We start from the raw sequence: 15,647 nt of genomic DNA on the forward strand, positions 1-15,647 counted from the left end.
ATTAAGGGCCGAAGAGAAGTCAAATTTAGGCCATGTTTGGCTATGTTTATTGGCTTAGCTTTACTTGCAACTGATTTTTCTTAAAAGTCGTACATTAATGTTATATGATAATATTATTTATTAATTTTATATGAATGAAAAGATAAGAAAGATAAAAGTTCATGGTCGTACTATAAAATTGTTTGAAGTTACATTACCAACTGAAAAATGTGTGAATTAATGTGATAATTTAAACAACAAAATATATTGGGAGGAACATCTGTTCTCGAAAGTATAAAATTTCATAATTTCAAAATAATACATTCACTAATCAAATTGGTGTCATCAAAATTTACTTGTTCATTCAATTTTAACTAACCATTCTCATACAAATTGACAGCAATTATAATTTTTAGAAATTTTATTTTTCTTTCCTATTTATAGATAGGAAAAAGATTCCTTATGTGGCAAAAGACCATAGCCAAACATGGCCTTGAATGGCTGTCTGAAATCTGAATAAATATTATCTGTAGATTATTTGAGGAAAATAAAAGTGCAGGTGGGAGTAGATGGGCCATGGCAGTATCAAAATATCAATCCTGACCCTGCTCTGCTCACCCACCTTTTGTTCTTTCTTTTGAGTATTTCTTCTATTCTACTCTTTTGCTTCCCCTGCCACCACCATCTTTTTTCCTCTGTTTTTCATTTCTTCTTCAAAATCTCAACTTGCCCATCTCATGATTTGAAGCTCTCTACAACACCCAACTCAAGATTTCTCATCTCATATAGGTATGTCATGTTAGCTAAATGTATATGCTTTTGCCCTGTTTCTTGCTCTTCTACTTGGTTTAGTTCATGTTCTGATAAAAATAAAAAATTGAGTATTGTATATTATGCAAATGTATTTGTGTTTTGTTGGTCTAGAGAAAGTTTTGGTGATGATGATATCGATATTTGAGACTACTTAACATGAAATTTGCCATGTTATTTGGCTACTCTTTTGTTAATTTACAGACTGGATAGTGTATTAACTTCTGCGTGGTAAGTAATAAAATCATATGTTGATTCAATTCATCGAAAGTGTTTTAGGTTGAGCCGAGGAGAGCTTTGTGTTTGTTATTTTGTGCATTAGTATATTCCATTAGTATATTCCTCATTAAAATCATACATTTTAGCTCAAGACCGACAAGCTGGGATACCATGTTAAGTTACCAACTCTACCAAAACCCGAAGGTGTATGTACATCAGTAGAAATAGTTCTTCTGGATGGCAATTTGTGAATCAAATATTAAAGACCTCATTTTAATTAGATTATACAACCATCTTCCTTCATTTCAGAAGGCAAGAAATATCCAATTTCACTTGGCAAAAAAGAAAAAGGATAGAACGTATTTGACTTTTGAAAGTTACTAGTGCCTTATGTCAGAAGAGCTCTTGCAGTTCTTAATAAATATAGAATCTCTGTCACTAAATAAGTGTGAACAATTTCTTTTTAAGTTTTAGTTTTCGTAAATAACATGCTAAAACAGAGGTATTATTCGCATGTTGAAAGCTTAGAGTTACAAACATACTGAAAGAAACCAAGATTGGGGAAATGAATTTGGTGCCCAAAATTCTTCGGTCGGCTGAAACTTGCATATGCTACTTTGTATGTCCTCTGCAAGCACTTAACTTATAGGACCTTCTATATTCACTCATTCTGAAGTTTTTTCCAGGCCACTGCATTACTCTTTGTATTGTGATCACCCTTCTCTTGCATTGTTTAGTTCTCTATGCTGACTTATACATCTGTTTGTACTTGGAAAAACAAAGACCATTTTGACACAAAAATTTAGTACTTATCAAATGGAAATTGAGAATTTGTAGATTGATAGTAGCTTGTATATAGTTTAGAAACATTTTCTTGTTTAATTATTTTATTTTGCCCATCTAAAGGCAAATGGACTCCAGGGCCGGGGAATCAGGACTTCTAGAGTAAAAGGCAGTAGCAAGTTATCAATTAGTCTACCTAAACAATCCTGTAAAACTATTTATGTTTCTCTTGTTATCTAAGAAGCATCATGCCTGGGTTATGCTTGTTTTTAGATTTATTTTATCTGATCATGGTCAGACCTTCTGCCATCTTACTGTAAGATACAATATCTGTTACTGCCATATAAATCTTATGCTCTAATTTTTTATCAGGAGCTTCAGTAGAGATTTGAATTTGATAAATGGGATCTGGAGATTGGCTAAAGAAAATTGTCGGACTAAAGAAATTGAAGAACGGAAAACCAAAATATCTTAAGGTATTAATATTTTACATTTTTCCTCTGCTGAATGTTATGCTATAGAATGCTAGATCTTAAAAAATCATCTACTAATATAAGGCATTGGTTTGAAGCCACATTTAACAGTACTTCCTCTTCTCATTTTATTGTTTTTAGAAAGCACCATTTTTGTTGAAAATGTTGATCGTAGAAATATGAAAATCTAGATATTAGTGGAGAAATTATTCACATCTCGGATTTACCACTTAAAGTGTGTGCATTTTCTCTTGGATACTTTCCACGGCTCAACCACAGGGATCTTCAGTGCCTCAATATACCAACAGGTCAAACAAAAATGACCAATTTCAGTTTAAGTCCACTAATTCTCATCATGTCCCTGACGGGGATGCTGGGATTTCAGTTGAGGATCTTGCAGCTACACGAATTCAAAGTGCATTTCGAGCATACAGTGTAAGTTGCAGTGAGGTTATGCTTGGCAATGACTTTTGTTGTATAATTTGGTGGTGACTTGGATTTTTCTGAAGTCGTGTGAACACTTTCAGATTGAAGTTATTTGTGGTTCACCAAATAATTCAATCGGATAAAATCAGAAATTCTGCAAGAAGAGAGAATGTGTTTTGTTGTGTATTTCAAATGAACCATATCTCTTGAAATGATCAATGCAACATCTATATATAGATGTCAACGGATGTGTCTTTTGACAATAGACACACCTTCAACCAAATAGATTTGTCTAATGGCAATAAACACATCTTATCCCAATAGATGTGTCTAATGTCAATGGATAAATCTAATGCCAATAGACACTTCTCTTCCAATAGATGTGTCTAATGCCAATGAACATGCCTCATAAGCACTAATAATCATAATAAACTCGAACTAAGCATACACTCCGTACTCTCCTGACTTGTTCGATGTAATATTATGATTACATTGATCAACTAGTTAATTCAATTTACACTAAAATAACCAACAATCCTCCCCCATTTTAGTGTAATCCATAATCAACTAAACAAAATCACAACAAATAACAAAGTTATGCATAAATGAAATATCATGACGATTGAATTTCACATTAGTATATTACACATTTCAAATATTCGAATATCAAGGTATCGCGATGGATTGAACCTCTACTATTCACAATGAATACATGAAGATAATATACACATAACTTTACATTCTCAAATTTTCTTACTTGACACTATATTTGACTAGCCTTGTGTCCCAATCCTTCTTAAGCATATCAAAGCCAAGTCCAAGCTTCTTGAAGCGGCTAAACTTCATGCTCAAATAGGTAGTTCTTTTATTCTCGCACCTGCATATGCGATTTTTCAAAAGAACTATTAAGAAGATAGACTTCAACCTCCTTATCTTGCAGGTCTGAACACATAACTTGGGATGCTGCTTTAATGTGTTCCAGTCTCTAGATGTTAAGTTTCCACATTGAATTCAACATCTGATTTAATCTTAGGTGAGAATTGGGTTTCTCAACATGAGAGACTTTTAAACGGACTTTAATCCCATCCCCACAGCCGACTTGTGCACAAGATCTCTACTCAATCCTTTGGTAAGATGATCGGCTAAATTATGTTGAGTTCTTATAAACTCCACTGATATAACACCGTGAGTGATAAGCTCACGAATCATACTATGTCTAACACCTATGTGTCTAGATGTGCCTTTAAACACTTCTCTATAAGCATTAGACAAGGCAGATTGGCTATCACACCTTATTGATATGGGTGATATAGGTTTTGGCCACAATGGAATTTCATATATCAGATTTCTTAGCCATTCAGCTTCTTTACCAGCAGCTGATAATGCCACAAATTCAGATTCCATTGTTGAGTCTGTAATGCAACTCTGTTTCTTTGATGACCAAGAGATAGCACCTCCCCCAAGGAGGAATACCCATCCACTTGTGGAAGAATGATCTTCCTCATTGGAAATCCAACTTGCATCTGAATGACCTTCAATAACCGAAGGAAATCCAGTATACGCCAAACCATAATCCATGGTTCCTTTCAAGTACTTAAATACTCGGCTTAAGGCTTGCCAATGATGTGAACTTGGTTTGCTAGTGTACCTACTAAGCTTTCCAACAGCATAGGCAATATCTGGCCTAGTGCTTATCATGGCATACATAAGACTACCAATAGCCCTTGAGTACTCAAGTTGAGACACTGAAACACCTTTATTTGGTAGGAGTTTAATACTAGGATCAAGAGGAGTGCTAACTGGAGAACAATCCTTAAAATTAAATCTTTTCAAAATCTTCTCAATATAATGAGATTGAGAGATTGAAATACCATTATTCTCACGCTTGATCCTTATACCAAGAATCACTTCAGCCTCCCCCATGTCTTTCATATCAAAATTAGATGACAAGAACTTCTTGGTTTTATCCACTTGATTTTGGTCTGTACCAAAAATCAACATGTCATCCACATATAAACAAATTATAACTCCTTTACCAGAAGAATCAAATTTGCTATATACACACTTGTCTGCTTGGTTAATAACATAACCATTAGACAAGACCACTTTATCAAATTTATCGTGCCAATCCTTAGGTGCTTGCTTTAGACCATAAATTGATTTCTTCAATTTACACACCTTGTTCTCACAACCAGGCACAACAAACCCTTCAGGTTGTTTCATATAAATCTCTTCATCTAATTCACCATTCAAGAATGCAGTTTTTACATCCATTTGATGAATGACAAGGTTGTGTATAGCAGCAAGTGCTATTAACAACCTAATAGTTGAAGTCCTAGCAACAGGAGCATAAGTATCAAAATAATCAATCCCTTCCTTTTGTCTAAAGCCTTGGATTACCAATCTGGCTTTAAACTTATCTATCGAACCGTCCACCTTTATTTTCCTTTTGAAGATCCATCTATTCCCCAATGCTTTACAGCCAGGGGGCAAATCACTCAATTCCCATGTATTATTATTCATGATAGAATCCATTTCATCCTGGATAGCTTCCTTCCAAAATGCAACATCTTTCGATGTCATAGCTTCGGTAAAAGTTTTTGGATCCTCCTCAATAATAAAACAATATTGGTATTGATCTTTAATTTCATCTCTAGAACCCTCAACTAGATAAAGATGAAAATCATCTCCAAAAGACTTTGCTTTTCTAGCTCTAGTGCTTCTCCTTGGTTCAGACGGTTGATGAACATCTTCAGTAGAAACCGAGTTCCTACTAAAAGAATATTGAAGCATGTCCCTCGATCTAGGTATAGATGTAAATCTGTTTTCATCAAAGATAGCATCTCTTGACTCGATAATCGAGTTCACAGGCACATAGCCATTAGATTCTAACACATAGAATCTATATGCGATGGAATGCTCCGCATAACCAACAAAGATACAATCTATACCTCGTTCACCCAAGTTTCTTCTTTTGGGTTCAGTGAGTCTTACAACTGCTCTACATCCCCAAACTCTCAGAAAACTCAATTTTGGTGACTCTTTATACCAGAGTTCATAAGGGGTAATTTTATTCCTCTTACTAGGAATTCGATTCAATAAATAACAGGCTGTCAACATAGCCTCACCCCAAAAACCCTCACTCAAACCCGAGTAGGACAACAAGGAATTAACCATTTCTTTCAAAGTCCTATTTTTTCTTTCTGCCACACCATTTTGTTGTGGTGTATAAGGAGCCGTGGTTTGATGTATTATACCAGTAGATTGAAAATATACCGGATCATAATACTCACCTCCTCTATCGGTACGTAGATTTTTAATCAAGGTACCATGATGATGTAGCTCTACTTCTTCTTTATATATTTTAAAGGAGTCAAGAGCTTCATCTTTCGCATGCAACAAATATACATAACAATATCTAGAAGCATCATCAATAAAAGTAACCACATATTTTTTATTTCCTAATGATGGTGTAGAATGAAAATCACACAAATCACTGTGTACCAATTCTAATACATCAGACACCCTATTAGCAACTTTAAAGGGCTTTCTAGTTATCTTTGTTAACATGCATGTTTTACATTTTTCATTGTTTAAATCAATAGCAGGTATGAGGCTCATTTTAGACATTTCCTTTATTCTTTTATAATGTACATGTCCTAGTCTAGCATGCCATAATTCTGATTTATTCAAATTTAGGCTAGTACTAGTAGAAGCCATGCAAGAAGATTCATCATTAAATGGAGTATTTACATTCAACATAAACATGCCATTACATAAGTAACCAAAGCCAACAAAAGTGCCATGTTTTGACAAGATATACTTGTCACTTTCATAAACTTGCTTATATCCACAATTATTTAATACAACACCAGACAAGAGATTCTTTCGAATCCCAGGAACATACAACACATTATTCAAATATATACATTTTCCAGAAGTAAACACTAGCTTAACATTTCCTAGCCCTTTGATCGGTTCAGTTGCAACATTTCCCATCTTTAAGATAGATCCATCTTCAATTGGTTGAAATTCCGTGTACCAACGAAGATCTTTACATACATGACTTGTTGCTCCAGAATCAATCCACCAAGCAACATTATCATCCTGCACATAAAATGCATCAGATATCAATGATACATAATTCTGACCAGAATTACAATTTTTGATCAAAATCTGACCTTGTTGCTTTTCTGGATCCTTGGATCCACTTGGACCAGCATTAAGCCTTTCTTGCTTACTTTTACCAACCCGACAATCCTTCTTGAAATGTCCAGGTTTGCCACACTTCCAACATGCAATCTTAGGCCTCTTGTTGGAAAAGTTGTTGTTGTTTCCTTTGAATTTCCGTTTATCACCCTTGCTGGTTTTAGGATTCTTATAAGATCCACCATCTTCAACCATATTCACAGAAGAATTATCGACTTGGTTCTTGCCCTTAGGATTATTCTCATTTTCTTGAGTCCTCAAAGCCTCTTCAATTCGGAAGTGACTTCCAAGTTCAACCAATGTCATATCTTCTTTATTATGTTTCAAGGTGTGTTTAAAATCCTTCCATGATGGTGGCAGTTTGTCAATAACACCATAAACAGAGATAGATTCATCCATCTTCAAATTGTGTTGAACAAACTGTCCCAGAATCCTTAACAATTCATTGTATTGTTCCATCACCGGTCTAGAATCGACCATTTTATAGTTCATAAAATTACTGACAAGAAACTTCTTACTAGAAGCATCTTCTGCCATGTACTTGGATTCAAGAGAATCCCACAATTCTTTCGCTGACTCAACATTTTGATATACATCGAAAAGGGAATCAGACATACCGTTTAGGATGTGACCGCGACAGATGTAGTCATCGTTTTCCCATTTGCAGCGTTGCCTTGTTTGTTCAATAGTTTCATTCTCAATCTCTTCGGGCATGGGAGTACTTAGAACATACACAACCTTTAGCGTGGTCAACAAAAAATGCATCTTCTTTTGCCATCTTCGAAAATCTTGACCCTCAAACTTGTCCAATTTTGAAAACTTACTTGTCATGTCTTTTGCAGATTCTCCGTTCGTCATCTTCAGAAAAGAATAACTTCAATCTTTGTTGTTGAAATTTGGTGGTGACTTGGATTTTTCTGAAGTCGTGTGAACACTTTCAGATTGAAGTTATTTGTGGTTCACCAAATAATTCAATCGGATAAAATCAGAAATTCTGCAAGAAGAGAGAATGTGTTTTGTTGTGTATTTCAAATGAACCATATCTCTTGAAATGATCAATGCAACATCTATATATAGATGTCAACGGATGTGTCTTTTGACAATAGACACACCTTCAACCAAATAGATTTGTCTAATGGCAATAAACACATCTTATCCCAATAGATGTGTCTAATGTCAATGGATAAATCTAATGCCAATAGACACTTCTCTTCCAATAGATGTGTCTAATGCCAATGAACATGCCTCATAAGCACTAATAATCATAATAAACTCGAACTAAGCATACACTCCGTACTCTCCTGACTTGTTCGATGTAATATTATGATTACATTGATCAACTAGTTAATTCAATTTACACTAAAATAACCAACAACTTTTCTTATATGACATGCTACATTATGTTTTTTCATGATTTGACTTTAACTGATACATCCATTAATTCCCCATATGTGTAAAAATGAATTAAGTACTCATTAATTCCCCATATCTCAGGCAAGAAAAACTCGACGCCAGTTAAAAGGGACTGTCAAAATACGGGCAGTGACTCTAGGTTCTTCTTCCAGAAAGCAAGCTTCGGTAACACTGAAATACCTTCACACATGGAGCAGATTACAAACTGAAATCAGAACTCGCAGAAACAGTATGGCAGTAGAAGCCCGAATCAGACAAAGGAAGCTAGAGAATCAATTAAAACTTGAAACAAAGCTTCATGACCTTGAGGTATAAGCTCTCATGCATGCAGATAGAATCAGTCACTATACTAGTCACATATTGTGTTTAAGAGCATCTCCAATGCGAGTGCTAATTTTTTGAGGATGTTCTTCGCATATGTAGTTTAATAATTCACTTCTTATTTAGCAAAAAAAAAAAAAAATCATTTCAGAACATTATCACATTATTACTTGCCTCTGCAGAATAATGGAACTACAAATATCTGTACCTCTGTCTCAAGTACAGATACATCTGGGTTTGCGTGAGGCCTCCTGATATAGTGATAAATAATATTTAGTCTGGATTAAGTATACTTTGTAAGGCCAGGCTAGCCTCAAAAGAACGAACCCTACCTTTGCCCTCTACATTAAGAAGTCATATGTTATACAAACTGCCAGTTCTATTTTCCTATTTAGATTGAGCAAGTTTTAGAAGTTTTCACTAAGTAATTTTCTTGGTGCACCTAACCCAATAAAGGAAGTTGATCCAGCAATATAGAATGTTTTATACGGCTGGGTGAACTTGTAAAGACTAGTCATTCCAGACTGGAGATAACCCACTAAATCGAATGCAGCTTGCAACTGTGTTTTTAACTTAGAGCTTACTGTGGAAATTCAACCAGCATTACAATTCTTCAAACTTCATTCAATTTTTGGAATCATCGTGTAACGAAAAAATTCCAAAATGCTTCTCTGTAAGGTAGCACAAAGTTACATTATACATACTTCCTCGAATCAGGAAAAATATACTTCTAGGAAGCAAAAATATTTATTTTGGCTTATGTTCTATATGTTTGTCAAGTTGTTTATATATACCTACGATTGCGAAAGGCATCCCAATTTAGTCAGAACTATAGGATTTTTTGTAGCAACATGTTGCAGTGTTATATACTGTCGCTTCATTCAAATCTTAGATGTTCTATCCTATTTAGTTCCATCAATTTTAATACCTTATTGCACCTGCACTACCTGTGTTATGTCCTACTTGTGATACTGAATGACTTTCTAGTTATTGCAAAAGTATGTATTACCTCTTTTTCATAGACATAGAACGGTTACTTACAGGTGGAATGGAGCAATGGTCCTCAAACAATGGAGGAAGTTCTTGCAAGGATTCATCTCCGTGAAGAAGCAGCAGTGAAGCGTGAGAGAGCTATGGCATATGCATTTTCTCATCAGGTATGTGTGTGATAGCATCACAATTTCATAAACTTGTTTGTTTGGAGGTACCTCAGTTAAAAAATATCTTTTTTCTAGTGGAGAGCCACCTCAAACCCCGCTCTAGGTAGTTATGAACTTGGCAAAGCTATCTGGGGCTGGAGTTGGATGGAACGTTGGGTGGCTGCTCGGCCATGGGAAAGCCGAGCCCTCGTGCAATCAAGTCCAAAGAAACCAAGTCCAAAGAAAGCATTGAATAAGCAAGCAAGCAAGACTGCAAAAATTTTGAAATCCCCAACAATGAAACCAATCAATTCAGTCAAGTCCATTTCACCAAACGGGACAGTAACTACAAAGCCCCGAAAGCTGTCTTATGGGGCAGCTGACCAACAGGCGAACACTGCAAAAGTATCAACAACATCTTAGTAGAAAGGAAGAAAGATGATTCTATATGGACTAAAGAGCATAAATAGAAGGAACAGATGATCCTATTCCAAAGAGCAAGAATTAATTCTTTTCCGTCGTGTGAGGATGATGCAGTGTGCAGGTTCATTTTCAAGCATTTGTATATTTTGGAGAAAATTTAATAATTATTGTTTTGCAATGTATATAGCCAAAGCATATCTTTTGGGAATGGTGTGTCGAGTGTATATATTTTTCTTTGAATTTTCTGGATCCTATTTAAAATTTCCCATATTCTTCTTGTTGACCAAGTGTAGTGCTCACAATGTCTGATTTACTCTTTCTGTTTACTCTTTTGTTATTCATCCTGCCAAGTGCCACAATTATAATTTTAAACAGATTAATATCTTTAATATAGATGTTCGCCTTAATATGTTAAATTTTTTCTTCTTTTATAGGGTTGGGAACTTCTGATCTCCTTGGACTCCAGGTACTAATGAATAGTCTATCCTCATTCTATTTTTGCCTATAAACTAGTGGAGCCTAAAGATGTTATTTGCACACAAACTGAACCCTAAACTTTTTGTTTGTTTGAAACAAACCCCTGAACTAGATGTTATATAAAAGTCGGCTCTTTTACAGCCAATCTGATTGAAAAAGACCCGGAATTTTATTGGCAAATTGATCATGCAAAAGTCTGATTGTCATATTACATTCGCAATTGTCTCCATTACATTCCACATAGTAAAACCAGATCATATCTGAAAAAACTCACTTCATGATGGTAGAATTCTGTTAACATTTGCAGAGGTGAAGAAGTAGATAGTAGTTCGAGATCTGTGCTAACAAAAATCGTAAGTTGGATAATTGACTTCATGGTCCATAAAAGGCTTTAGCCAATATCTTGCTTTCGTTAATCCTAGAACATGTCAGCTTATAAAATTGCATTTTTTTTTAACTGCTTTATGTTTTGCATACAGAGTTCTATCTTTCTGTGACTGTAGGGAGTTAACAATATAGTACGATTATATTTTCTTTGGAATCATCATAGTTTAATCAGAAGCACTGATACATTGATTCTGTATTTTCATAATCTTTCATGAAAACTGAGGAAGGGAAGTATAGCTGCTTTAGCTGGTATTACGATACTTATAATAATTTTAACAAATAGCTGGTAATGTTCCGAGGCTGACCTCAGGGAATATTTTTCTAATACACTTAAGTTATCTTATTATTGCAATTCAACTATTCCTCAATTACAATAGATGCTTGGAGGCAGAGGTCATGAAATCCAAAAATTTAAGGGATTCAACTCTCCTCTTTATGGTCCGGTTCAATGAGACTATGAGACCCTCACTTGATCTTACAAATGCGCATACAAACATAACACAGCTCAGTAGTTTGAAGCAATCACAGTGAGGACAACCCAAACTCCATCCTGCAGAACTTCTCCATCTCCGCCTTAAATTCAGGCATTGCTTTCTCTTGTAAATGAACTAGAACTTTGAACCCATCCACCTTCTCTTCCTTCGCTGAAGAGTAAGGCAAGAAATAACACGGCTCAGTGCTACCAAGAAGGTGCCTTGTGAGTGGCAAAACTGTAACTGGACCTCCCCAACCAAAATCAACAGTCGAATGGCCCAAGTGTCTCCAATCTGTAAATCCGCTCACCCCTTTTCCTGCCGTGATTCCTTCATGATAGTGTAGTTCTTGGAAGTCAATGTACGAACGAACATACTCGTCTGTTGCATTGTACTTGCTCTTCTTGATCAGCTCAGCTGTTTCCCAGATGGGTTGCTCTACTAGGTCCTTGGCAAGGGTTTGAGCAAACATGGGGACACAGCCGTTTCCCCAGTAGCCTGCTGGCAGTGCAGGCTTCACTAGCCTTCTAATATTGATCGAGTATGCAAACTTCACCATCTCATCCCCCGCAACTCCAGAGGCTTTGACTCTGTTTCACAAACGAAGTAACTTTATTTATAAAGTTGATCAAAAATCGCAGAATAGTGTTTCTTCCAAAATAATACATTAAAACAACAAACAAAACACTGCATCCACCGTGAATCTGTCAGTGACAGGCACATGGTACATTCATCTGTAACATATTTTTTTTAAAACCCTGTTTTCCCCATCTTTCATTGATAAAATAGCCCTAAAAACTCTGTTTTTCCCATCTTTCATTGATAACATGGTACATTGCTAAGTTACTGTATTGTTCTAAAATTGTAAAAGGCTTATGCTAAGCACCCTGAAAGAGTTGCGAGATCATCTACAGAATAATTTGGCAGACCGAGGTGGATCAATGTATATATAATTCCGGTCATTTTACCTTATAATTTAACTTCTGATACAATGTATGATCATAAATTCTATCGATTTTCTTAACGCAATATATGACTTAGCATAAGCAGTATGCAGCATGTGTTAAACAAGAAACTACAAATAACATTCAGACAAAGAATTCCAGATCCAAAAACAAAGAAATGACAGAACCGAACCGGTATTAGCAAACCATACCTTGCACGCCATATATAAGCTCCCAATGCTTCAAAAGTAGTAAACTTCGACCCGGACCGTTCAGCCAACAACCCCTTAAACCGGTTCAACCACTCCTCTTTCATATCAAAGCACCATTTCCCAACCGGTCCATCCGACTGAGCATAAGCCGAAAACCCCTTATCCAACCTCAAAAACTCCCCAACCGGGAATCCGAGCCGAGCCGGTTCTCTCGGTCCAAGCAATGTAGACCGCTCCCAAACCGGCTCAACACTTATACTCTCACCACCCCGAGCCACCTCAGCCATAGCATTAAAAATCAACGAGCCACCCATGCCATCATTCATGGCATGGTGCAGAGCCGCTCCTACCACAAACCCGCCGCACCCGAAAACCGTAATTTGCAGCGCAAACGGGTTTTTTAGGACATCTTGTGGATCCCACTCCGGTACAAGCTTTTCGAGATTTTTGTCATCCGGGTTGTCGAGATAGTTTAACGAACTTAACGAACTTTCAACCGTTGCATGTATAACCGGAACGCCTCGGCCGGGAATGCAACAGAGCTCGAGCCGATTATCGGTATCGCGACGGCGTAAAGTTCCGGTTAGTGGGTAGTAGTGGGATAGGGTTGTGGAGAGTGCGGTGGTTATGATGTGGAGAGGGTCGGAGGTTTTGTTGGTTTTGTTGGTGTAGGCGCGGAAGTAGCGGAAAGTGATGTCGAGGTTTCGGTCGGTGTCGAGGTGGGAGAGGGGGAGGACGTGGTGGTGGTGGAAAGGAGGGGAGGAAGGGTGGACGGTGGTGGTTTCTTGGATGATGACTTGCATGGTTGCGGTGGTGAAACGGTGGTTGGGTGTGGACTTGTGTTGTGGTGGGTAGGTGCGAGTATTGTAATAGTAGTTGGTAGGGTTTGTGATGGGTTTTTATAAGAATTGGAATTGAGAAAAACGAGGCTGCTTGGGACCAATCTATGCATGATTGTGGTCAACTGTGGTGGCCATGACCACTGAGGTTTGGTTTGGTGTTAGAGGGATGTTCACGAACAAAATCGTTCGCGAACAAACTCGAGCTTGGCTCGATAAAAACTCGGTTTATTAAGAACTTGAACTCGAACACATAAATGTGTTCGTTAAGAAAACGAGCTTTTAGTGTGTTCGGCTCAAACTCGTTTGGCTCGTTAAAACTCGAAAAAATGTAATATTTTTAGGATAATTTCATAATATATACATATTATTTAACGCCGATTTAACATATAATATATCAAATCAATCAGGAGAATATTAACTATAATATGGTACTATCAAAACACACTAAAAATTTTATTTGACTTGCTATTTTAAGAGTCAAGTAGCGGTTTGACCTTATTTTTTTCTGACTCGTCTCGTATTTGTTCGTGAACAAGCTCGTGTTCGGCTCGTTTGTTAACGAGCTCGAGCTCGAACACAATATTTTGTTCGATAAGAAAGCTCGATTCAGCTCGGTTCGATTAAAAAAAATTTAAATCTCAGCTCGGCTCGACTCACGAACAGATCTAGTTAGAAAGATGCTTGCTCGAGTTTCGCTCAGTCGAAAAAATATGTAAATTTTATCTAATTTTTTTTTCATTTCACACTCTACTGATCAGTAATAATCAGTTACAGAATAGGAACAAACATGTTTGAAGATGCTAGCCAGGACAGTAACCTTGTTGTTACCACTGTGTACTTGACTAATTAAGACACATATTTCACTTTTTTTATGTAATCTGTCCCATGAATTAACAGTACGCTAGAGCCGGGCAAACAGGCGGTTTGGCTCGGCCCGAACCGGCTCAAACCGGCATTTAGCCCGTATTTTCACGTGCCGGTTCGAACCGGAACGAACCGGCCCGAACCGAGGTATAACGACGAGCCGGTTACGGTTCACATATCTTCGATTCGCAAACCGTCACAAACCGGCCCGCCAAAACCGATAAAACCCGCTCGACCCGTCTGGAACCGTGACCCGCGAAAGCCCGCGGTTAACCGCGACCCGCGCGAACCGCGAACCGCGGTAGCCCGCCAACCTGCGTCAACCGCGGTTCCGTGAACCGTGTAAACCCGTAGAATCCAAAGTTTTCTATTTTTTCGGCTACTGTTGTTTTACTTCTCTCAGTATATATAAAAGGTGCATGATATATTTATTCTGGGAAATAAATATTAATTTATTTCGTTAACTATAAAAATTATTTACTTAGTTTTATTTCATTTTAGTTTTTAAATTTAGGTAATTTTCTTTAAAAATATAATTTAGTTAATTTTATTTCGGTTAGATTTTTAAATTTAGGTAATTTTCTTTTCAAAAAATTATTTAGTTAATTTCATTTCAGTTAAGTTTTTAAATTTAGGTAATTATTTATTAGTTTACAATTTATTGATAATTAATTACATAATAATACTTAAAAAAATAATTTTCAAAACTAATATTATATAAACTTTATTATCGAATTATTAAATTTAAAGAATTATTAAAATTTACCTGTTATTATAAATCAAAATAGAATTAAAATTAAAAAAAAAACAAAATGCAACACACGTGACAGTAAGTGATTGTATACAGACACAATTGATGAGTGATGAACCGTCGGATCATGAACCGCAAACCGCGAATCCGTCTTAACCGGCCCGAACCGTCGAACCGTCTAACCCGTGTAAACCGTATAACACGGTTACGAATTTCGTTTTCTCCGTCCGACCCGGCACGGACCGGACCGCCAATCTTGGCGTGCCGGTTACGGTTTTACCGGCGACGGTCCGGAAACCGCCTAAACCGGCCCGAACCGTCCCGGCCCGCCCGAATGGCCGCCTCTGTCAGTACCCCGAAGTAGTGCACACTGAATCCTTTATATGAGCATATGATTTTTATTTGGAAATTGTAATTTGTACTGTAGTATTTAGTAATAGTAAGTACTATTAATCCGTCCCCTCCATTTCTTTACACTTTCCTTTTTGGGTGTCCCATCCTA

General features: G+C 36.7%; 2 protein-coding genes across 3 annotated transcripts; one reads left to right on the plus strand and one right to left on the minus strand.

The window, feature by feature from the left end:
* The first annotated feature begins 528 nt into the window (after positions 1-528).
* Positions 529-10,482, plus strand: LOC108200054 (protein IQ-DOMAIN 9). 2 transcript variants are annotated; one of them, XM_017368112.2, is made up of 6 exons: positions 560-768; positions 2,164-2,267; positions 2,544-2,699; positions 8,394-8,621; positions 9,677-9,790; positions 9,869-10,482. In XM_017368112.2, the coding sequence occupies exons 2-6, from the start codon at positions 2,193-2,195 to the stop codon at positions 10,193-10,195; spliced, it is 900 nt and encodes a 299-aa protein (XP_017223601.1). In that variant the 5' UTR covers positions 560-768; positions 2,164-2,192; the 3' UTR covers positions 10,196-10,482. The 2 variants fall into 2 exon arrangements, with proteins under 2 accessions (XP_063938712.1, XP_017223601.1); XM_064082642.1 differs by lacking the exon at positions 2,544-2,699 and having other exon boundaries at positions 529-768.
* Positions 10,483-11,278: 796 nt separating this feature from the next.
* On the minus strand, positions 11,279-13,659 carry LOC108197075 (spermidine sinapoyl-CoA acyltransferase). Its single transcript, XM_017364563.2, has 2 exons — positions 12,689-13,659; positions 11,279-12,122 (listed from the first exon to the last, which is right to left on the minus strand). The coding sequence occupies exons 1-2, from the start codon at positions 13,489-13,491 to the stop codon at positions 11,582-11,584; spliced, it is 1,344 nt and encodes a 447-aa protein (XP_017220052.1). The 5' UTR covers positions 13,492-13,659; the 3' UTR covers positions 11,279-11,581.
* Positions 13,660-15,647: the final 1,988 nt, after the last annotated feature.

This window comes from Daucus carota, chromosome 8 (genome assembly GCF_001625215.2).
Source record: "Daucus carota subsp. sativus chromosome 8, DH1 v3.0, whole genome shotgun sequence".
In the NCBI taxonomy this organism is placed as follows: Eukaryota; Viridiplantae; Streptophyta; class Magnoliopsida; order Apiales; family Apiaceae; genus Daucus; species Daucus carota.